Genomic DNA, 25,644 nt, shown 5'->3' on the forward strand with positions numbered 1-25,644 from the left:
TTTCAACCGTGTGCAAGTCGCCAAAGCACCACTGTGCAATGCTGAGGCCACAGTTTGTATTTGACAAGGTTTAACATTTGTTCACAGTACACTCTGCAAGAGAAAATGCAAGATTTGTGATTCATGTTGTAAAGAAAGTATTGCCATTAAAGGCTGGACCGAACAGTTTTTGAACCAAACAACAGAAAATGGCATCATATGTTAAGTAGAAGAACCTTTTGGGTTCGTTCAGTAGTTACAATCAAAAAACCAGATGGTAATCTGAGAATCTACATGGTTTCAAAGGAACTAAATGAAAATATCAAAAGAGAACATTTTCATCTGCCAACTTGAACAACACAGTGAAGCTGCTCTCTAATGGTGCAGCCAGATTCTGGCAAATACCTCCTCAAGAGACAAGTTCCAAAATAAATTGTTTTGATTACATAGATTTTTCAGACTTCCTTTTAGCATATGTTCTATACAGAAGTGATCGATAAAATATTACCACATCAAATGTTCAAAGGAATTCCTTGTGCATGGAGTGCTAGCTTACTGATATAGGAGCCACTGCAAAGACCTATGAAAAAAGAATGTCACATATTAAAAATAGTAATAAAAACCCTAAAATATGCTTAATAAAAATGCATTTTTAAACAGAATAAAGTTCAGCAGAGGAATTGAGCTCTTTTCAAGGGAAAAATAAAATCCATCTTACAAAATTTAAGAACAATTTGAGAAACTTCAGGAATGAACATGCTGTTTCACTGCATGACGACAATGTTGGAAATTCATCTCAGAAGTCTCTATCATAATAAGATATTGTCTGTGAATTCGGCATCATAGGTATGAATAAGTTCTTTATCAACAAAGAAAATTGGGTGCCTGTCCAAAGACATTTACAGTCTTGTAGATCAAGTCATTTTTTAATAAGACAGAGTTGGAATGAAAAGAGAATCTAATAAAGAATGGACGTGCTGGAAGACAGGATGATCTAAAAATTCTCACCACATGACTGGTGCCAAAATATTTTTACGCAGAACTATCAGAGTTTCCAGGGATGAAATACAAAATGTTCTGAAAGCCATGCAAACAGTATAAAAGATGTTTTTCATCTGTAGATTTTACCACAAGCCCATTAAGGTCTTAAAACACAGACTTTAATAAAAGAAATTTTCAAGGGCTAAGTGCTGAGAGTTTAATGCCTTAGTGAATAAGTGTTTATAGATTAAAAGCCTTGACTAAAACAAATAGGAAAACTTTGTCTCAATTTAGCAATGAAGATTAAGTATACCTCTTTCAAGGATACGAAGACTGGCACTGCATTTACAGAAATATAATTTGATATTGGAATGTAGCCCAGATAGCAAGACATTACCAACAAATACACAACACACATTTCTCTCTAACAAAGTGATAAGGCAAGTAGAAAGGAAGTACATGTGCACAATTAGTTTACTTGTTCTCAAAAGATATGATGCACTATAGTAATGCAGTAAAATTATCAACTGATTGCATTAAAAAACAAAACCCATAGTAATAAACTATGAATCAGAAGTACAGGTTAATTTAGGAGTACCACTTAAGACCACAGGATACAATCTATTTTTGCAAATTCTCCTACATGTGGTATACACAGTACACATTGAAAAGAACAACCAAAAGTGACCATCAGGATCACTGACTAGCCTAGGATGAGAACGGCTACAAGCAAAATAAGGAGAGAGTTAAATGTTGAAAAAAATTGAAGCCAACAGGGGAGAGCAACCATTTCTTTAAATTCTAAAGTGTCAGGACTGTCAGATACCACTGGAATACATACCAACTCCAGGGTGAAAACAGTGTTTGCATTATATAGCACACGGTAAGTAGGATTGTAACTACTGACAGTGAATACCAACTGAGTAGGACAGACAAGAAAGGATTTCCTGAGAGATACAAGTTCTGTCTAATCTTCAGGTCCAGCAGTCGTTTATACGGAAAAAGAACAGCCTGTCACATTATTTGGAATTATCAAATTTCTAACATACCTAGCATACATATCTTGGTGGCATGCTTGTCACCACTATTATTAAAGTCTTTCCTCCTCCCAGCGCTGCCTAGTGTGCCACACTCTTCGTAACGTTTTGTAAGCACTGGAGAGCAGGAACTATATATGTCGTATTAGAGTACCAAATTACAAAGGAACTTGATTGAGGAAAACAACATTACTACAACACAAATAATAATAATAATAATAATAATAATAATAATAATAATAATAATAATAATAATAATAATAATAATAATAATAATGACAGAGGAAAGCAAATGGAATAGCAACTTTATTTATGGGGGGAGGGAGTATCTTCAAAGAAACCTGACACAGAATGTGGGTAATTTACAGAATGATTCACTTGCCAGAAGAACCTGCTGCAAAGTTGTTTAAAAAAAAAATCAGTTACCTTATTGCTTATTGAATCTGCAGAGGGGAAAAAAAAATCCTCTCTCAAAGACAAAGCAAGACCCATGCAAGCCTTATGTGTCAGATCACCTTATCAGAAAGAGATGCCTACCAGTCTGAACAAATAAACCAATAAATGAAATACACCCACATCTGCCACAACAACAGGTGCTTTTAAAGTGAAAATGGTGCATGCCAATTCGTGAAAGTCATCCTAAAGCCTTGTCTCAGAAGAAACAAATGTTCCTAATAAATAAATCAAGATATCCCAGAAGCAGGATTGATTCAAAATACCATTACAGTAACTCATCCAATTCTCTACTGAAGGACATATTACAACTGTGACGAGTTTCAAAACAAAATTAGTATTATGAACGCTGGTATTCTTGGACAAATTAACTAAACAAACAAAATTACTACAACTAACTAAGGATTAAGAGATTATAAACATGAATTCATTGTGGTCTCACTATACAGTATCTTCCAAAAACAGAAAAAAAAAAAGAAGTTTGCTGAAGTTATTTTTATTGTGTTAATCCTTACTTTTTTACGTACTTAAATAAAAACAATTCTGGAAGGGATCTCTTAGCTGACCACAGAAGAAGTTGAGTGATTTTTGGATTAAAAATGTGAAGCTCAGGCTTGAAAATCCTAGTGTACTATTTAAGCAAAAAAGCAATAAAAGAACATCAAGCAGCTGGCCTAAGTACTTCTTGATTATTTTTTTTTAATTACATAAATAATAAAGCAGCATACTGATAAACACCTTTGTTCTTTCAAATCAGCTGCTTTTTATTCTTCATGTTTATCTTTTATCATTATCAAGACAAATTTTGAAGCTCTGATTCAGACCATGATTCATGGGAAAATCAGATCTCGGCACAGAGCAGAAACCCACGCAAGTTTCTGCAGATTTGGACTAATCAATCGTATCTTGTGTCAGTTTGACATAAACAATTTGGGAAAGGTAAATGCAAAAAGCAGCTGCCGCTAGCTGCGCCAATTTTAATTCCACTGTTAAATATAGCCCACTGAACAGTACCTCCCTTACCTGATAATGTAAATAACTACAACCAATTCTATCTGGCCCTTACATAGACTTACATATCACCCATAAAGCAGTTTTCTTGGTAATCTTGAGTGTAAAAAATTTTCTTGCTCTGCCTTTTGTACCTTTACCTAAATAAAAGTTTTCTATTTTTATTTGTGTATTTTACATTTTCTGTTAACGTGCTACTTTGCGCCTGTGACAAGGCAACAAAAAGGCCCTAACAACCACTCATGCAGCATTTCTCTGTGCATGTGCTCTTTTGCCAATTTAATCTGTTGCATCACGTTTGATCTTCAAGCCAAGTTTGCAGTACGGAGAATACCATAAATCTAATATGATATTTGTATAAAATAGCAATATATTGTATAATTTGTATAAAACATCAAATGTATGATTTTCGGCTACAGCACCATTTTCAAAAATGTTGTGAAATACAGTAAGGTAGTGTATTGGGTCAGGCTGGGATGGAGTTAATTTTCCCCATAGCAGCCCTCATAGGGCTGTGCTTGTATTGGTAGCTAGAAAGGTGTTGATAACACACCAGTGTTTTGGCTACTGCTGAGCAGTGCTCACACAGCATCAAGGCTGTCTCTCCAACATTTCCCCCCCTCACCAGTAGGCTGGGGGTGAGCAAGATCTTAGGAGGGGACATAGCCAGGACAGCTGACCCAAACTGACCAAAGGGATATTCCACACCATATGATGTCTGCTCAGCAATAAAAGCTAAGAGAAAGCAGGAGGAGGGCGGGCATTCATTATTACGATGTTTGTCTTCCGGAGCAATTGCTACACGTATTGAAGCCCTACTTCCCAGGAAGTGGCTGGACATCACCTGCTGATGGGAAGTAGAGAATAAATCTTTTGTTTTCCTTTGCTTCTGCACACAGCCTTTCCTTTTGCTTTATTAAACTGCCTTTATCTTGACCCACGAGTCTTTTTTCCATCTTATTTTCTCCCCTCCCCCCGTCCTGCTGAGGAGGGGAATGACAGAGCAGTTTGGTGGGCACATGTTTTTTAAACTGGTGTTTTCATGTTACGTAATTATGATGAACACTTCCCTATAATTTAGGGGTTTTTAAGCTAGATTATCTGCAATTAGCATAGCAGTAGATTCAGTTTGTGGAAGTTAGCACACGCATCATTCACAATGTGAGGTGGCACAGCAGGACCAGAAAACATGCCAGTTCTAACGAAATATATCCAAACTGTCCTCTCTGCTCCTTTACATAAATTTTCTCCTTTACATAAAAATTGATTCTGAAAATAGCAAAGTCTATACAAAAAAAATAAATAAAATATTTACTAATTGTGTCAGACATTAGATTCTTTTCTAATATATTGAGTAAAATATTTCCTGGGAGTTTCTAAACTGAACTGATTATTATGCAATAGCTTTCTTGTAAGCAATATTGTAAACACTTGATTTTTATGATTAATTTTCATAACTAATAAGTGGAACATCAATACATACCTGCAATTTCTTCTATGGAGTTAGCTCTCATGTCCAAAAGAACTGTGCCATTCAGGATACAGCTTCTCAGCTCAAATAAGCTATGAAGTGACAGTGTGGCAACATATGGTTTGCTCCACCTCTCTCCACCATCCTCTACATCTTCTTCAAACTTCAACCACCTGTGCAAACAACCAATTTTATAACTACATTGTGCCTAAGAAATGAAAAATAAATTACTTCTATGAATATTGAAAGATCACCGTTAAACATGTCTTTGGATTTCACTTTATTCTTTCTTTGGGGGAAATAAAAGAAACTCCCCTTGCCTGCTTCTTCCCATATAATGCTGTATTATACCATTTTTGAAGATAATCTCTGACCACAGAGATGAAGAGAGAAGCATATTAAGTAATCAATATTGTACTTTACAAAAACTTTGAGTAATTCTTTGGTATACAATGATATTTCTATGATAGAACAACAAGTAGTATGAAAAGGATAGAGGAGAAGAATTTGTGGCAGAGAAAAAGAAAAGCTGTACATAATAAGAACACAGGAGAGAACTTTCTCCATTTAGTCTTCACTTTGGACTAAACACAACAAAGAGGAGACATTTTTCATTTAAAGTAAATATACTGACATAGTCACACTTTACAGAATCCATCCATTATCACCACCATAATCTTTTCACAAAAGACACTGTTACAAACTTCGTTAAAGTTGTTGGTTACTTAACTGCACTAAGCTACTCATAAAGGCAGTAAAACATTATGCAAAATTTAGGATATTTTCCATTTAAAAGTTCAGTCAATTAAAATGAAAAACCTCACAGGCACATACATGCACACACAAGCAATGTGTAAACGCTTGTGAACAGTCTTTCAAGCCCCAAATTATGGGCCTTACTCAGGCAAAACAGCCATGTGAATGACATGAAATAGCACTTCAGAATCCAGTAACAACATCATATCTCACTATTTTGAGTCTCATTTGCCTCTTCTCAGGTTCAGTGTAAATCTGGAGAAACTTCAACGAAGTAAAAGGACACATGAAACTGGCATGAGAGGATCAAGTCTTTTGTTACTAGCCAGCTGGATGAACTTTCTTGCACGACTTTTTAATTGTTTACTGATAAAAATTACACTAAAAATGTTAAAAGAATAATAAACAAAGAAAGAAACAAAAAGAAAAGTCTGCTGACATATGCAAAAGTGTTTTGAATTAAAGTTATTAAGTCTTTCAAGCATACACAGATGTTGCTGCGTGGAGCCATGCAGCCTGCCAGCTTGGCAAGGTTTGAACAGCAGCAGCCACAGCAAAAGCCTCTATCACTTGACTCAACAGCACTCAGCTATTTTGTATGGACCAGGCAGCACAGAAGTCAAGCAGAGCCTCACACCTTGACAGCACCTTCACACTTATTTCCAGACAGCAGGGAAGCATAGAGCCTTAAGACCTCTAAAGCTGAGCAATTTCCAGTTTTACCAAGCCTCGCAGCCCAGTAACACAGCAAACACAGCTGTCTTCTGTTCCTGGCCCACCTGCCTAGCTCTGTTCCTGCCTGTAAAATATGCCTGTGTACCCATATTTTAGATACTTTCCTCCTTTCAGTCCCCGTGTAACAGATTCTTCCCCTTCTGATGCCATCCTGCGAGCAGCCACCACTTCAGTGATCCACTCATCACCAGCATATTTGCTCCCTTCCTGATGCATTCCGTTTCTTCTAACTGTACCAGCTGCCTCCTAATCACTCTCCCATTATCTACATACGCAGTGTGCCCCCAACTCCTCGGCTCCAAAATCTCCAGTCTCCTGTGTCTAGCCCTCTCCTCCTCTTTGTAGTTAAACATTTTTCCCTCCATTTCCTCTGTGCTGGCCAGTGTCCATATCTCATCTTTGCCCATGAGACCTCCTCTCCAACAGACTTCTGCTCTCCACTCCCTTCATTGCAATCTCTCTTCTCTTCCCAGCCTAGCCAGGCAGTCTCCTTTACCTTTTCATTCTTCCAGAGAAGCACCAAGAAGGACACAGCACACACAAAAATTTGCTGCCACAGAGCTGAACTATGAAATTGAATTTGCATATGCAAATGAGGTTTTCCCGATAGATTTTCAAAACCATGTCCAAATGGACATCAAACACAAATTAACACACCCCACCCTCACCAAATTCAAAGCCATGGTTTGAAAGGAATAAGCTACAACAACTCAAGATAGTTACCAAGAAGCGTGTGAGAAGGAAAAAAAAGTTGTTCTTCATTTTCTTTTTTCATTTTGCAGTTGCACTTGAACTCCATAAGAAGAGGCTGCTCCTAGCTTACTCGTGGTGCTCATGTTTCCAAGCTAAAAATATGCCAGACCTATTTGTGGCCATAACATCATAAACATGGTGCATTAATTGTCCTGCTTAAACTATTGCCTCCCAAGGCTCTGCAAAATATCTCCATTTTTATCTTCTCATACCTCTGGTTTTGTGCATGTTTCTAATCTCTTTAGGAGTTTTATAAGATTGCGATCTTTGCACTTGGGTATTCCCAATTACTTCTGATGTACCATCATCTTGGTTTATGCTGATTCAAAAAAAGATTAAAAATCATGCTACATATATCCTAAAAACAATGATCCAAGCATAGATTCTTACAGAATCTCATCAGAAACCTCATACTATCCTTACCTTCTGTTCATGTAAATAGTCTTCAACATTGCTTATCTGATTATACTGCTGCAGTCTGTCCTTGATATTACCTATTTTGAATATACTGACCAATTCTAAATAGATTTTAAATGAGTGATAGAAGACAAACATGTTCTTAAAAGTTTCATTAAGATAGGTGACTGGACAGAGGCAGGCTCATAACCAGAGCTCTTAACTTACTAGGGGTACATAGACAAGAAAAGTCTAAATCATGAAAACAGCTTTAATTAGAGTTTATCATGTCAATGAGACATCAAAGCTTACACACAACATAAAAATCCACAGGAAACTATTGCTGCTGCTCAAATAATCATGCTTGCCATCATGATCATCTCCATCCGAGTTTCAATCAATTTGAATAGTATAATTCTATGGTTGCATCCAATTTCCTACTGTTACTAAAATGTATGTGTTTAAACACATTATCATACATTGTTACTTAATGAGCCAACAGGCTAGTACATAAACGTAAATCATACCCAGCTGAGAGAATTTTACATTTGGAATAAACTTCTATTTTGATTTTAATAAGCATTACATGAGTTTACTCATCTCATCAAGGGAAAATCATGTTTATCACCTTTTATCTTTTCAGAATTATTCCTCTGTTATGTCAGATAATCCTTATTTAACATATCAAATGAGAAACAGCAGCAGAAAACATAAACAAATATCTAATCTTACGCATAGTCATTCAATTCTAGGTGTTCAAGCGGTTTTAAAAATCATAATACCATTTTAACAACCCTCTGAATTCATGTACAAGATTCAAGGATAGAAATGGCTTTGAAATCCAAATTCAGGCATGGATCCCAGGTTTGCCAGTTTTCTACTCTTTTTAGTATCTCAGAGAAAAAGACAAATTTTAATAGATTTACTTTTGCAGTTTAACCCCTTACATTGATAATGGTTGTTAAACACAAGCCTTTCAATTTCCCAGAAAACACCACCAACCCCACTTGTATATTGAGCTCATGTGTCGTATGTATCCCATGTGCTTGGAATGTATTTAGAGCTACCTTAGTTGTGTCTGATCACATAGAAGAGCGGCTTCATTCATACGGTTTTCTTTTACTAGTAAAGACTAGCACAGTTGTATCAAGAATAGTTTAGTTCCTCTGATAGCATCTTTGCTGGAACAAAACATGCCAACAACAGTTTCAGCAAGGTACATTACCAGAGGAAAAATATTACTCAGATGTGTGTGTATGTACATATACACACACACACACGTTACATCATCTCCATCGATTTTTCAGGAGTCAATAAAAGTGTGCACACTTCATTGTAGACTCAGTTACAACATTTTGGTGCACAATGTGAAGTGGGTGAATTGAACATGATCTATTTTATAGTCTGTTATGTCTGCAGCAGAGAGCTGGAGTATGTATTCACTTACAACCCGCTCAAGAGTCAATGTTATTAATGTAATCTTACAATCTGTATAAATTTCCACAGGAGCTTTTGCCTGCCTACGCTGATTAGAAAATGAACCAAAGTAAACAAGCATGTCAGAAACAAAGCAGAAGTTTTTTGTGACCTGGTTTCTTTGGAAGAAAGTTTTGATCCAGGGGAGATGCATTTTCACTTCATATTTGTAATTTTTCCCTAATACATCCATTTTCCAGTCACTATTAACAATTTACTTTCTAAACTATGGACAGAGGTTTATTTTCATAACTGTGCTGTTTCATTAAAATTCAAGCCTAAACACTTTCTTGTTGGTTCCAAAGTGTCTTTCCATTTTCCTCCTTACTACATACTCTTTTCTGTTCCAGAAACATAGTGATGTTCTCCCAAAATTTTCATTTTATATTAGCGGATAAATGAGTCCCAACAGTTTGGGTAAAATCTGCTACAAATCAGGCGCTACTTTCAAGCCATGACCATAAGAGGCTATTAGGATAGATTTGAACGTGAATTGCTTTCCTAATAGCTGCAATTTGCAACTATACTATTGTGTGTATAAAATAAGCCCAACTGTTATGCCTCAGTGTGTTTCTCCACAAACTTACTGGAAATATTTTTTCCGGAATAGAAACTATGCCTCATGCATTCTCTACACAATTGTACAGCTGGGCCACATACAAAAAATTATATTAATAAGACCGACTATTGATTTTAAAAGGTACATGCTTCTTCTGGCTTGAAATCAATTAATGGGGGGAAAATTAATTAATTTTATCACTATATCAACATAACTAAGTTATTCCATTCTGCTTGCTAACTAATTCCATGGATGGGACAGTCTAAATCAGATCTTCGAATGGAATAGGCTGTAACAGCAGTGCACTGTCTTGCTCCCAGTAATTAATCTGCAGGAATGCTTTTGCTCATGAGAAATGTTATGGAAACTGGAGAACTTTGGAGTCTCCTAACTGCTGAGAGGAAAAAAAAAGAAAAAAAAAAAAGAAAAACTCTAGAAAAGGACTTACTCTTCCAAACAAATGAAATAGGAACAGAGGAGATTTACCTAAAGAACACCAAGCTTCAGTCAAATCTTATCCATGGCTCCCTTTGATACGTTACTATTTTCATCAACCAAGAACAAAATGTCTCAAACAGCTTTACGCAGTCTGCTCAAGATATTTTTAAAAAATTTTAAGGCTGAACTCTGCGTGCCATTTCAATCAAACTGAAAACATGAAGATACAGATTTACTGCATCAGAGTCAACTCAACTCTTCAGTCCATGAAGAGCTTGGTGAAATGAATACAGAACCACTTAGTGCCATCACTCTCGCTAAATGCAATTAATGACTGAGTCTTCCTCTGTATCGCTTGCATTTAAATTCATCTACCTGGAACTACGTCCAAAGCCAGACAATAAGATTTACAAATACTTCCAGTGGCGTTTTCCACACAGATGGGAAACATATAGTAAGGCTGGAACAGCAACAAACCCAGGGTGTATCCTCTCCATACCACGCTTCTAATCAAATCAATATTTCTGAAGTCCTGAATCAACCACCAGTATTGAAAATGATCCATTGTATTAGTTTGTAAGCATATGATCTTGCATATTAAACACCATCCCATTTCTATTACTCAGTCACCTTGTTCTTTGTGTATGATATCCTTATCTATTTCTAGAGTAACAATACCTCCTAATTTCTTATCAACAAGTTTCATTACTAGAATCCTATTTTTTGTCATTCAATAATAAAGCCATTTACTAAAACTAATTCTTCAGAAGTTAGTTGTCACTGCCTTCCACACTAATAGTTTAATCTTTCAGCATGACCTGCTGCACCTCTTCAATTAGTTCCTTACCCACTAATATAATTTTTACACTAAAACAGAGTTTAAGTAATAAATTCCCACTGCTGTATCATATCAAATGCTTGACTAAAGAAAAGAAAAAATTAGATCCACTGTTTTTTCTTTGTCAGAAAAACAAAAATCAATTATCTGATTAAATAGCATTATTAAGTTAGTCTGACATGACACACCATTGTATTGCATTTTATCCAATTTTCCACTTAGCTCCAAGTCTATAATTATTCTTTCCTTCAAATATTGTTCTAAGCCTTGCATAGCTCTGAAATCTGACTATCAGGCCTCTTGTTCATTTCAACCATTTTCAGCCTTTCTTGAATACTGTTGCTGTGTTTGCTATAGTACAACCACCCACCTGGTAAGATTCACAGAAAGACGGGATCTACCATACCCATTTCACCATTTACTATTTCAGCTTTCTAGGATGGAAATTATGGCAGCCTCTTATTTGCACAGATAAAGCACTTCGACTCTTGCCTTCGTTTTGAATTTGGTCATTTTACTGCCATCTCCTCCTTTTCTAACAGCCAGCCAACCCATGTCAAATGCTGTCTGAAATTTTTGGATCCAAACTGAAAAAGATCCTTTATCTTGACCAGTTCTTTCTGCATGGCAGCTCCACTCTTCCTTTGTTTTCATCTTATTTCTAAAGCTAAAGAAATTTTTACTCTTAGCTATTATACTTCACTCTTGTATTTTCTGAGCTCCAAAAATACTTTTCTTGGCTTTTTTTTCCTGTCCTTTTTCAACAGTCTCAGCTTGTTTCTGTTAAACATTTTTGATTCTTTATTTCCCAAATGACAATTGCAAAGGCTGTACATACAGACGGATCAATCTAAATAGAAATTTATTTCACTTATTCCTTTCCAATTCGATCTTAAGTATTTATGTTAATAAAAATTGTTATAATTTTTCCAGAAACACAGTTCTTCCATGATTTGCAAAAGTTTTTTTTTTAGTTGAACTAAAGAAGCTGCTATTTCCCTGCTTAAAAATAACATAAGCCACAGTGATTTTTATTTTTAATCACAATAGAAGCTGATACCCTTCCTAGAAGAGGTCCTATATATTCCTAATCAGTATGAGAACACTGCAGATGATTAACTTGATTAGATTTTCTCTCTCTGAATATTAATAAGATTATTTAGGAACACTACTACACTCATTTTGCAGCACAATCCCCATATGAGAATTTTCTACATGTAAAGATCTATATTTAGCATCTGTCTATGCCTCCTATGGACACATAAAGGAAGGGAAGGTCATAGAAAATTCTGTGGCCCTCTGGGAAAGCAGGAATTTGCAGTAAAATTAAAGGGAAAGCTAGCAGCCATATTCATGCCAAACAGCCCACATATGTAGCTGCCCACAAAATCATTTCAGAAATTCCACAATTTTTATCCTACTGACACCAAAGATGTGGTCCACAGATTTCTGGGCACCACTGAGGAACACTGTTGTTGTTGTGGTTTAACCTCAGTCGGCAACTGAGTACCACACAGCCGCTCGCTCACTCCTCCCCGTGCCCCCGGTGGGATGGGGGAGAGAATTGGAACAGTAGAAGTGAGAAAAACTTGTAGGTTGAGACAAAAACAGTTTAATAATTGAAATAACAATAACAATAATAATAATGTAGTAATAATAATAATAATACACAAAGCAAGTGATGCACAGTGCAATTGCTCACCACCTGCCAACCGATGCCCAGCCAGCCCCCGAGCAGCGGCCCCCCCGGCCAGCTTTCCCCAGTTTATGTACTGAGCATGACGTCACATGGTATGGAATGTCCCTTTGGCCAGTTTGGCTGTGCCCCCTCCCAGCTTCTTGTGCACCTCCAGCCTTCTCAGTCAGTAGAGCACGGGAAACTGAAAAGTCCTTGACTAGTGTAAGCACTACTTAGCAACAACTAAAACATCGGTGTGTTATTAACATTGTTCTCATCCTAAATCCAAAACACAACACTGTACCAGCTACTAGGAAGGAAATTATCCCTGCCGAAACCAGGACAACTGTCAACAAATACTGGCAGGGAAAGAGAGAATTAAGGTTCTAAGAAGAAAAATGAAGCAAGACTTGCTGGGAAATGTAAAGTCTTAATGAAACTAAGTAAGTCATCTTCCATTTAGGTGCTCAAGGAAACAAACATGCCAAAAAAAAGTTCTGTACCAATACTAATTTTTTCAGCAGAAATACAATCTAAACAGTCTTTTTGCACTACTTTTGCAGAAACAAAATAATCCAACATTGAATACTCAAAGTCTCAAAATCAACTATTCATTGATAGTTCGAATATGTAAAAGGGTTACTGCTCCAAAAGTAATCTTATTCCTTGCTTTAATGTTTTTATAAGGGTAATTTTATCAGTTTCTTGAGGATTCAAACAGAATATGAAGTTTCAAAGTTTCTTAAAATGATGAGCTAAAATATGAATAAACCCAGTAATTTTTAATTCATATGATACATGTTTACTTTGATTTTTTTCCCTTGATATTCATTCTGACCTATATTTCATAAATCCAGATGAAAACATGGGAAACGACAAATGCTGTAGTAATACTAGCAGTCTATGGATTAAAATTATGGTTTTATTTAAGCTTTATATCCAAAATCTGTTCCTGAGCTTGCCACAGCTTTGAAATTGTTCCTCAATACACCAGCAACCAATAGCTACAGATAATTTTTAAAAACTCATTAAAACACTCACCTTGCTGTCTCCCTCCATTCTGCGTCCTCTCCTTCACGCCAACAAATTTCATCAAGCTCAGTAAAGAGATCATGAGGAATGTGTTCCTCGTCGTCGTCTTCTGTTCCAAGAATAAACTGCACCCTTTGTGATGGGGTATCTGGGGAAAAATAAAAATATCAAGTCCAGAACACCAATTTTTTTTCCCTGAGCAAGCAAGTATCTAAAATTTCATGAGATTATCCAGACTCTCTCATCCATATCACTTACTGCCACACAGAAAACATGATTATAGTTATGCTGTAAGAACATTTATACACAAACACCTTCAGATTCAGACCTTTTTATTTACTGTAGTTGTCTAGTCTGCTGATTAAACAAACTCATCTAAAGATAGAATGTGATGTACAGAAGTAGTGACTATTGGAAGCTGGAACGGTATCTCACAGAAAAAAGGCAGCACAGATAGCAGCATAGATAGAGCTGATAAAAGTCTTTTACTCCAGTGTTACAAAAACTACTTTGCCACAACGTAAGTCTAAATCTACAGATCTAACTCAGCTCATAAAGCTGGTGTACTAAATGTGCATTTTTCGTTTTACCTAGCAGGAGAAAGAAAGCAAAAGAAACCTCTCTAATGTCAATATACAACTGGGAACTTCGAAAATAATACATCACTATCTACACCTACCATCCCCTGCCCCTTTGTAAACTGTTTCTACACGGTTAGGCCGTCCCAGATGAACAAGTTGTTTACCTGTCCCAACTTCCCCATTTTATTCTTCCTGTCTCTGTCTTCCCTTTACATTCCTGTTACCAGTTATTTTTCTTCATAACCTTTCAGTGCAGACCACTAAATATGTTTTTGAGACATACTGTTCTTTTTTTCATATCACTCAGAAAATTTCCAGAACTCACAGAGCACCTTAACCTACATGTATATTCAGTGTTCATAGCTCAAATGTAAGTCTTTAAAAAAAAAAAAACCCACATACAAAAAACAACAAAAAAAACCCTATTTGCTTATTTAAATGCAAATCTCAAATGAACAAACTCTGGATGAAACCCAGTCTCTCTAGAAATACATAGTTATGTTTTCTTCTAATGTATTTTAGATTTCTGAGAGGAACCAAAAGTCCTTTGTGAGAACTGATGGGGCCAGGCTGCCAGTCAACCGAAAAATTGATTATCCAGCAGAACAGCTCAGCGATTCCTTGAACACAGTCTAAATGAAATTCTGTTCTACAACCGTATTTGTAAGACAAGCTACACTATTTTCCATCTAGCAGTGAAGAGCATCACTGCATAGGATCCTCAAGCTCTCTGATTTTTGGAAAAAACTGAGATGATAGCACTCATTGAATGCTAGTTAAAGAGGAAATACAGCACTGATCAAAAATAATTAAACAGGCCACTGATACAGGAGATTAAATTTACCAGTAAAGATACTTTTTTTGGTAGTAGTAGTAAACTTGCTATAGCAATGAAACACAAGCAATACATGACAGTTTTCACCTGAGGTCTGTTCGCTTAAACAGAATGTAAAGATACAGTACGGTCAAGCCTACTTACTCCTTCACAAAGCAAGGAAATGAAACCCAGGAAGAAGTACGGGAGAGAGAGAAGATGGGCTCTGGTACTACTAAGCTCTAGAGAATGGAGCTGCAGGGGGACAGCTAAGAGGACAGCAGTTACTTTTGGTAAATCATTAAAGAACAGCAACAACCTCCTCCACTTTACCCTTTCTTTTATTACTCTTCTCCCTCGCTGTTCAGTCCTCTTTTTACTTTAAGACCATTTCAACCTTTATTCCAGATCCCCTTCCAGCTTCTACCTATTTTTTTTTTAAATTCTTTATGTTCCTCCTACCCACATGTTGGTACATTCTAGAGAAGGATAAAGTAAATACAAACACCAAGATTTAATCTGAGACTAGAAAGTACATTCTGGTCAAGAAGTGTGCCACTTGTTAAGACTATTTCCCAGAAAGACAAAATTCAGTGAGATATGAACTTGCAAAGGACAAGCACATATGACTAGTGACAGAACATGGAAAACAAGCTACTTTGGTAGAAAGATGGACTGCAGTGAGAATCTGAGAATAAGCATTGCCAAGAACATCCTGTACTCTTGATAAAATCAGCAGAACTGATTTACAGCAACAGCTACTGTTAAGTAATAAATGAGTAGTGTTGTACAGCAGAGCTGCAGTTTTATGACAGTTATGATACTCATGCAAATGCATACTTTCAGCGTGGGAAGGAAAGCAGAGGATAAGAAATCCCTTGAAGTCAGGTGAGTAGTAACAAGGAAACACCCTACTGCTGTGACTTGCTTTTACTGGGTCTTCTGTGTAGCATACAGCTACTTGACTGACAACAGTGAAGAATCTCTAGAAATGACAAAATATGCACTAAATTCTCTTCTTCCTTGTTAACACACCAGTAAAACTAGCTGCTAGATCCTGGCTATCTTGTTTTGCTGCCGTAATTTGTATTGGTGTCTGAAACCTGCAAGCAACAGCTTGATTTTCAGACACCAAGCTGGAAATTAAACTGATGGTGAAACACTGGCACAGGTTGCCCAGAAAGCTGGTGGATGCCCCATCCCTGGAAACATTCAAGGTCAGGCTGGACGGGGCTCTGAGCAACCTGATCTAGTTGAAGATGTCCCTGCCCATGGCAGGGGGGTTGGACTAGGTGACCTTTAGAGGTCCCTTCCAACCCAAACTATTCTATGATTCTATGAAACTGGAAAAAAAAAGTTATTATTTGCTTTATAGCACAACAATTTTATTTCAAGGACAAAACCCTAAGAGAATTAAACAATAGGAACACAATAAAATGAAAAAAAAAACCCAGATCTGTTGGTTCTACTTATAAAACTGAGTTAACAGCATTACTCATGTGAGCAATGCCAGATGGATCTGGCTCTTATTCATAGGAGTAATAAATACCAAATATGTCACTAATGTGTTATATGGAAAATGAGTAATATGTGATTCAAAAGCAGTATGAAACAATACTTCAATTGGTGACTGTCAAACTGTGATAACTTAATCCTCAGTGTAGAAGCATAATATTTGCAAACTAGGACACTCAAATTTTTTTGAAGTCTAGGAAAACAGAAATTGGCTTGAATATTATCTGTGTCTATCCCTAATTCAAGTAGTACAGCCAAAGTAAAAAAAAATCCTTCATATTATTATTGCTATTTCTAAAAAGTAATGGAAGTAATCGAGATTAAGCTAAAAAAATTAAATGAATGGGATTAATTTTTTACATTAGTATTTCTATCACTGCAGTTGTTTTATACCAGAGCACAGAGATATTAGAAGGACCACGAATTTAAATAAGCAGCTGATGATTCTCCCAAGCAAATGGCTCATCACCAGTTCAGGAAATCCTCCAGGACCAGCTGGGACTGGGCAGAAAGTCTGGTACACGACAGGAGCAGGAGTACCATCAACAACCACCCATGCTTGGCTAATGAGCCATCTCAGTCAGGAAAAGTTGAAGCAGCTTTCTGTTTGCTGTGGCTCCACCAGCCCATGGGAGCCTCCTGCCAGAGTCTGTTATACCCGAGTTTCTCTGGGCTTGTGCTCACATCATCCGTGCAGCACTCACAGACGCATTCAAACTACCTCTCATACCTCAAATTCACCGCATGCAAGGAAAACCTGAGTATTCCAAGTTTAAAAATCTGTATAACTCCACTGCACTGTTAAAAGGGTAAAAATTAAGACCTGGTGGATACACTATTGTCAAAAGCACAAATTCACACTGGGATTCAGTGCTGCAGAAAGGAAGTAACCTTGCAGCAACCTGACATACTGCTCACTACTATGACACTTTGTAAAGTCATTAACATCCCTAAAACAAAAGCAAGATATGGGCACAGACATGCCAAAACAGCAGAACTGAAAGCCAGAACTGCTAATAACCTAATTCCCAGAGGGCAACACAAAAAGCTGCTCCCTGGAACAGCGCTGATTGCAGGCAGGGGGGAACGGTGGCCTACATCACCATCCTGCCTTGCAAAACACATGTAGGAAAGAATCATAACTGGCATTTCCCCCATTTAAAACATCCCCAAGTGCAATCACAATTCTGGGTCAGGACTGCTCCCTCTTATCTAAGGGAACAAGCTGAAATCAAGACTTGGGCTAGGGTAAGAAAGCAGAATCATCCGCAGTCCCTCCACATAAATTCAGCCCAGCAAACAACCTGCTCCCCTGCACCGTTCAGAGTGATACACGTCTCCTCCACAGTGCGTGCCAGGGTCTCTCCTGAGACAAACCGCCCTGCCATCAGGCAGAACTGCATGCAATCTGCCCAATCCATACCACAAGCAGAAACACAGCCTTGGTACGTATAAAATGTATTCAAATTTTTTCCTCTGCTCTTGATAAACTCTAGAAAGGGTGCAAAAATGTATTTCTGGTAATACTCTATTAGCTCAAATGTCAGAACAGGTTTCTGTATTTCTAAGCCTGTTGAGAACCTGCATTTAAGGGCAGTATTAGTAGGCTAATACTTCTTATTGGGGTCAGTAGATGTAAGGGTGAAAAATTACTTTTTCTACATTAGAAAACATGCTAAACGTTAACATAAAATTTACATTACAGAAGTTCACATAAGATAGTAAACATCATAGACAAGATTTAATCCATGCCTCGTGCTCTTGTACATTCACATTAAAGTAATATTAAATATACAAACTTTTTTTTTGTTGATTGCTCACTGCACAGGACGGGCTGCAGACAGGGAGTGAACTGGTGTAACACAGTTGACATCCGTAACAACTCCTTTCAAACAAAGGGGAAGTGGTGTGAAAAATTCAAAGGATCACAGAAAAGAAAGGACCATTTCACACACAGATAAACATTCATCATCCTCCTGCTTGTGCTCACCAAGGCAGTGGTGGATGGGGGCTCTCTCCCCACCTCCTTCCTGTGCAGATTGGACTTTGCCCTTCACCTTAGCAATCAGTAAAATTAGGGATCATAAATTACTTTTTTTAAATTAGAAAACGTGGTAAAAATTAGAACAAAATTTACATAAAATTCCTATTTACATAAAATAGTAAACAGCCATACAACACACTTCTGAAAATCTCTTCACAGACCCCAGAAACCATATGTTAGGTTGGGAGAAAGTATTCCCTTGCTTGCCCCTCTGGCACTTTATCCCTATACGTATAATCTTGTTTTCAGGAAGCGCGCTCTGCATTTTCTTCACATGAATTGTTTCCATCACCTCAGGGCTATGACAAATAATTTAATCTATTGGATCTGACAATATGGACAATTCCCAAGCTTCAATTCTCTTCTTTTTGCTAGACTTTTAAAACTGCAGTTACGATACGTTATTTTAATCCAGATTTGCTGCAATCTGTTCCACAGCTGCCCAGAGATTCAAATTTCCCAGTTCATCCTTCAGCAGACAAAGCCTACAGTTAAGGGTAGGAGAATTCTCTTAACAGCCATACTCTTTACAAATAATTAAATTTGCCCCATTAATACCCCTTCAAGGTTTGAAGTTAGCTACCAAATATAGTCAGTTGAGTCCTTTCATTATACTTTCTTCAAGCCCCTCTAGTAACCAAGAGAAGTCCCCCTTTGCAATTCACTTTTCGCTTGCATTACCTTCAGAGAGCCTTTCCTGAACCATGTGTACAGTCCTCTGTTAGGCTTACCTCCAGGGCGCCTCAGCTTCCCTTGCCACATCTAATACCATGAATTACAAATTTAAACCTCTTTAAAACTAGAGATTATTAAAGCCAGATTTCTTAAAATAACAAACCAAACCTTATAGAATCATTGAATGGTTTGGGTCGGAAGGGACCTTAAAGATCACCTAGTTCCAAACCCTCTGCCATGGGCAGGGACACCTTCCACTAGACCAGGTTGCTCAAAGCCCCATCCAGCCTGGCCTTGAACGCTTCCAGGCAGGGGGCATCCACAACTTCTCTGGGCAACCTGTTCCAGTGCCTCACCACCCTCATAGTGAAGAATGTCCTCCTTATATCTAATCTAAATCTACCCTCTCCCAGTTTAAAGCCATTACCCCTTGGCCTATCACTACATGCCCTTGTAAAAAGTCCCTCCCCATCTTTTCTGTAGGCCCCCTTCAGGTACTGGAAGGCTGCTATAAGGTGTCCCCAGAGCCTTCTCTTCTCCAGGCAGAACAACCCCAACTCTCTCAGCCTGTCTTCATAGGAGAGGTGCTCCAGCCCTCTGATCATCTTCATGGCCCTCCTCTGGACTTGCTCCTACAGGTCCGTGTCCATCTTATGTTGGGGGCCCCACAGCTGAATGCAATACTCCAGGTGAGGTCTCACAAGAGCGGAGTAGAGGGGTAGAATCACCTCCCTCGACCTGCTGGCTACGCTTCTTTTGATGCAGCCCAGGATACGGTTGGCTTTCTGGGCTGCAAGCGCACATTGTCGGGTCATGTTGAGCTTCTCATCAACCAACACCCCCAAGTTCTTCTCCTCAGGGCTGCTCTCAATCCATTCTCCACCCAGCCTGTATTTGTGCTTGGGATTGCCCTGACCCATGTGCAGGACCTTGCACCTGGCCTTGTTGAACTTCATGAGGTTTGCACAGGCCCACCTCTCAAGCCTGTCAAGATCCCTCTGGATGGCATCCCTTCCCTCCAGCATGTCGACCACACCACACAGCTTGGTGTCGCCGGCAAACTTGCTAAGGGTGCACTCAATCCCACTGTCCATGTTGCCGACAAAGATGTTAAACAGTGCCAGTCCCAATACCGACCCCTGAGGAACACCACTCGTCACTGGCTTGCACAAGCCCCAACAGCGTCTAGTCTTAGAAGACACCACAGGAGGCTGAAATCAAACCCCAGTCCTCACAGCTGTGTTCACTTCACCCTCACAAAACCTGTCCTTAAAGACACCCTGCTGAGAGCTAAAGTCTTCCTATTCCACCCCATTTTAAAACAGAAACACAAGTATCTTTAACTCGTAAGTGTGAGTACAAGAGAGCTGTTTCACTGGTTACAGCCAAAAAACAGACATCAAAAAACACTGAAAATTGCCACTAAAATCCATGTGCATACCAAGCAAGTGCAACCCTACCAGACAAAGGGAAATCTGCACCAGTCTTTCAGCGCCACCACGACCCGCAGTGCTGATGGAGCAGTCCCGGCTGGCTTGTGGCCCTGCAGCCCACCAGGGCTGGCACCCATCACCCTCCCAGCAACAGCACCAAGGAGCTGCTCTAGGCTAGAAACAGCTTTTTTGCCAAACTAATTTTAATTTGCATCAATTCCCTAATTTAATTCACAGAGCGGCCACGATACTTGCCCCACAAGGAAAGCTGTGGAGGAAGGGAGCTTAAAGCGGGCATGAAACTGGGGCCTTAATTACAACAGCAGCATTTCAGCTGGGAATGGTAAACCTTTTCAATAAAGCAAATAGCATTGCTGCATTTTTAACTAGAGTGGATAATTTCACTGGATTTCTCCTTTTCTTCCAAAAAATTATGAGGCAAGATGGTGGAAATCTAGATCTTGAAATCACTTGGCTTACAATTTTTACTACCCAAAAAAGCCTCTCCATGAGCAAGCCATGTAATCTGCAAATTATGCAATTCAAAGGCACACCATTATGGCAAAATGGAAACATCTTGTACAACCTTACCTCATCAAGAGGCAACAGACAGACAGCAAGAATCAGGTGTGGGGAAAACAAAAATAAAACTTGACTAACTGATCTGTGCCCCCAAATGACAGGACTCCACTCCTTTTTATTCCACTAACTACATATTCTACATATTATTTGTCTACAAGCTCTGAATCTGTACACTGAGAACACCCAGGTTATTTTTGAAAAGTGACAGTAGGAGATTAAAAAAAAAAAAAAAAGCTTATGAGCTGCCGTCAGAATATTCTAAAAAATCTATTCTCTGCAGAAACACTCCCTCAGAAAGTAGCTGGTACAGCTTTCCCAGCCAGGATTCAAAGGGATTACCAGGAAGCTTCCAGCCATGGGCATTACACCGAATACAGGTGTTTCCTAGCCACGTTGATGCAGAGAAAACTGTTTAAGAAATTGTTTTTCACTGGATAGGAACCAGGTGGCACCTGTCCACTCTGAGTGGGGCCTGCACAGCCCCACAGCACTATGTACACCACACAGCTCCCTGAAGCAGTGATAGCAGAGCAAGATCTGCACCTAATGGTACTTCACAGATGAAGTTATAAATTATACAGTTATAAATTATGACAAAAAATAATGCTTCATGCCACACTTGGTTAACTGAGCAGTATGGAGCACTTCATGTCTGAATATTTCAGGCCCTTCCTTGTTCCAGCATCTCTATTATTCAGTTGTTGCATCTTTGGCTTTTATTATACCTCCTTTCATACTTTACTGCTTCAAAACACTGCTAATTTATTCTCTTGTATCATAAAAATCCTAATGTATTTTTCTGACTTACTTCAAAGCACTGTTTTCTACCAGTTGGTCTCACAGTGCTTATTTTCTCTATCTTTCTTCTTGCATCTGCTTGTTGAAATGTTTTTTCTTTCCCCTCCTCCCCCCCCAGTTCCCAAGAATACAACCTCCTACTATTCAGCAGAAATGCGTTAAAAGGAGTATATGGTGAGAGGGAGCTAAGCATTTCTGCGTGTCCAATTAAATCAGAATGATTCATAAATTAAGGGACTATTTTGGATCTGCTCTCTTAGGTAGCACAGTCCCTCATATTAAGTTATGCATCAAGAGCAGGAAATGCATTTGTTTTCCTTGCAACTTCTTTTGGCCTCTGGGTACTGTTACAACCTCGTGGTCATGGGGAATGAGAGCCAAGAAGCATTATTGAGGTTTAGTGGATTCTGTTGCTCCCTTTGTGTAAATAAAGCATAGAAAAACTATGCTTATGTTCTCTCTAAAGGCAATGCTTCTCCCCAGGCAATGCAACAACCTGTCAAACTCCTGTAAACTACTCCATAGTAAAAGCAAGGATGTGAATATAGACTACGATTAATCCCTGTATAATTTTGTCTGCCTGCTCTGACTGTGCTTAATCCCTCCATCACTGTATAATTTTCAGATCTGCCTTCATAAGGCAAATCCCTTTCACTGTTGTCTATAGGATGCCACATTTCTGCCTGGATGGACAGATGTCAAAGCTCAGTCAAAGTCTGGTTCTCTGGCCAAACTTCCAGGAGTCAGATAGCCAAGGGGAGAAATTCTCAAATTTTACTACTTCAGTATTATTTCAGGGTGGAAAAATTGGGTATTTCCAGATTTTTTTGAATGTTTGGTAGTTCTGTCATTGGCTCCTCTTGAATTGTTACCACCCAAGCGTTTTGAAGAGCATCTTCAGCATTCTGGATCCAGAGAAGACTTGCATGTTTCTGGCCTATATCTTGTCTGTCCTGGGCTTTATAAAAGTAATAATTTATGTGACATGACCTACACACCCTTTAATTGGTAGTTATAATACCTTTAAAAGTGAAAACGTGACTTACAAAAGTGCAGTCCTGCATTTATTTCAAATAAGTATGCCTGTAGACAAGTGCTGTGAACACCAACTAACAAATGCACTTCAAAACTACCTTTTTCATATTACTGCTATTCCACTCTTGGAGCTCTCTTGAACATAGGCTGATTTTTACCTAACACAGAATTGTGTTGAACAGTGCATTTTATTGTATGCACAACTGTCAAAGACTATTAAGGACAGATTCAGCCAGTTAATTTCTTTTTTTTTTTCACTTTTGACATTAGGAAGGACACAAGCCTAGGTCTCCAGAAGTTGAAAGAACAGAGCTAAGCTCTCAGCCAAAATGTGTCACATACTGGCACTTAAATAAAACCAGATGACTCAACAGAAGACATTGCTTCATAGTTTAAGATATCTCACTTCTTGGCTAATGTAACTTTCAATTGTTTCTTTTTAATCTGACATTATACGTATATATGCATATTCTTTTTGAAAACTATTTTAATAATTTATGAACTTTGTTGTTTTCCAAGAAACCGGTTTCAATATAGTATTGGGTCTTCGTACATTTGGAATACATTCCAGACAGAACCACCACAGCCAATTTTTTCTTCACTGTTCATCTTCAAAACATAACTCGTATCTACTAAGTTTGAAAAAGTCTTGACTTTGTTTCATTCTCAGTATAATTCATTGTGAAAGATTTGAGTATTTCAAGCTCTTTACAATATACTTAACCACCAGCACTTATAATCTACTTGCTCCAAAGCTTTCTACATACATAATACAAACTTCAGATTAAAATAAAGTCTTATAATTACTATTCTGTAACCTGAAATTACATTGGCACATTTCCCTAATGATTTAAAAACATCCTTCTATTGCACACTGACAAATTGTTTCCTATATATGCTTCCATTATATTTTCAACATTTCAGCACATTGCTTTTTATTTTTGAACAGCAAATAATATTCTCGTGTTTTGAGACAAAGCTTGACTAATTTATTTATAATTACCTTTTTCTGTTCCCTGTAATGTTTTTTAATTTAAAATTTTGAGAATTTTAGGAGTTTTGTATCAGGTTCGTTTATTGAAAGGTATCTTCTCCCGTTTGCTCTCAAGTCCTCAGTTGGCAGACTCATCCCACGATAGCACATTACAGTGTCATGTAAGGAAAAGGCAAATACAATCTGGATCGCAGTTCATATCTGATAAAACACTGCAGTTTCAGTAACATCAACATTATTCCAAAACTAATTGTAAAGAACCACAACTCCTCTATGTTACGTTTTAGGGGCAAATACTCCAGAGCCTTCACTGAGGGCAGCTGGTGCCATAAAGCACTTACCCCCTCTCAGTGGTGGTGGCAGTCTACGTGTATGAGAACACTCACGGACAGTCTCCTACAGCGGTAGAAATTACTGAGATTTCTCATGTATTGACTGCCACTGGCCGCTGCCCTTCATCAGAGGAACAAATCTTGGCTCTCCAGCAGAGACTGGACAGGCTCTGGTGGGTTCTCCAAAACCCCGCTGCTAATCGTGTCCAACCCATAACAGGACAGAGCATGCATAATCATACTGATGTTTATTATTAAAGTATCTATGCAAAAATAAAATTTATCTTACCAAAAGGAGGAGACTCTCTCCCATCTTCTAATCCTGAATCTCGCTCTCTGTCTCTCTTTCTGTGTTTATGTCCACGGTGCCTATGGCGTCGGTGACTTTTTCTTCCACCCAGTGGCACATGAACTCCAATGAACAATGTTCGATGGCCTATAGGTAAAAAAAGCTACCTTGTAAAAAGAAGCTGTGGCAATATAATAACAAGACTAACAACCATAATAGCATTAATGGTATAATAATTATTATAACTGTGTAATTGTATAATATTGATTATTCTAATGTTAATAGTCATAACATTATTGATTACAATAATTATGATGTAGCGTCGCAGATATACAACCCCTTGATACAGGACAAAATCCCAGTATTGAAGTCCTTATGATTCAGTGCCAGATTTTTTTTTTTCCTTCAAATTTGCATCTCTGTGTGTGAACTTTCATTAAAGTCAGACAGGTGTTCTGTAAAATGTCTTCCAAAACAGTAACATGAACAGACACATGGATCTCTTTGCATTGAACATTTGGTAAAGTTGCTGTTTGCTTTGTGTATACAGGAACTTTAAAAAAGTCATTGCTATTTATGAGCCAAACCTTGACAGAATTCTTGTGGGAAATTCACTGAAGGGAAAAGAAAAGAAAGGGGGGGGGGGAGAGAGACTGAAAAAACAATAAAACGCTATGGAAGCTAGACTGCAAAATCCCTATACAACTTTACGTGCTCACATCATAAATACATTGCTAGTACCTTAGGGTGCTTTCATTTCTTCTATTTTATTTTTTTAAATACATAAGAAGGTACACATTGCCATGCCTGCCACCATCTTTGAGCCTTTGAGCCTGAGGAATTTTATGTTGCTGATCAAGCCCAAAAGATTTAGCTCTCTTAGCTACGTGGGCTAACAGGATCAGAGCACAGTAAAGCATTTAGAAAGGGGAAGGCACAGGGGAAATGTGCAGAAAGTA

The 25,644-nt window shown here is 38.1% G+C and overlaps 1 protein-coding gene across 8 annotated transcripts in view; it reads right to left on the reverse strand.

Moving 5' to 3' along the window:
• The window catches only part of SLC4A10 (solute carrier family 4 member 10), a 165,418-nt gene that overhangs the window by 63,973 nt on the left and 75,801 nt on the right, over positions 1 to 25,644 (reverse strand). For all 8 annotated transcript variants that reach the window (XR_012995707.1, XR_012995706.1, XR_012995708.1 and 5 more), the window contains exons 3-5: positions 24,686 to 24,832; positions 13,603 to 13,741; positions 4,945 to 5,105 (exon numbers count right to left, since the gene is read on the reverse strand). Coding sequence is in view for 3 of the 8 variants with exons in the window: in XM_076342761.1 (XP_076198876.1) it covers positions 4,945 to 5,105; positions 13,603 to 13,741; positions 24,686 to 24,832 (447 nt within the window). In the remaining 5 variants the exon portion in view is untranslated. The remainder of the gene's footprint in view (positions 1 to 4,944; positions 5,106 to 13,602; positions 13,742 to 24,685; positions 24,833 to 25,644) is intronic.

This window comes from Aptenodytes patagonicus, chromosome 6, assembly GCF_965638725.1.
Source record: "Aptenodytes patagonicus chromosome 6, bAptPat1.pri.cur, whole genome shotgun sequence".
Classification (NCBI taxonomy): domain Eukaryota; kingdom Metazoa; phylum Chordata; class Aves; order Sphenisciformes; family Spheniscidae; genus Aptenodytes; species Aptenodytes patagonicus.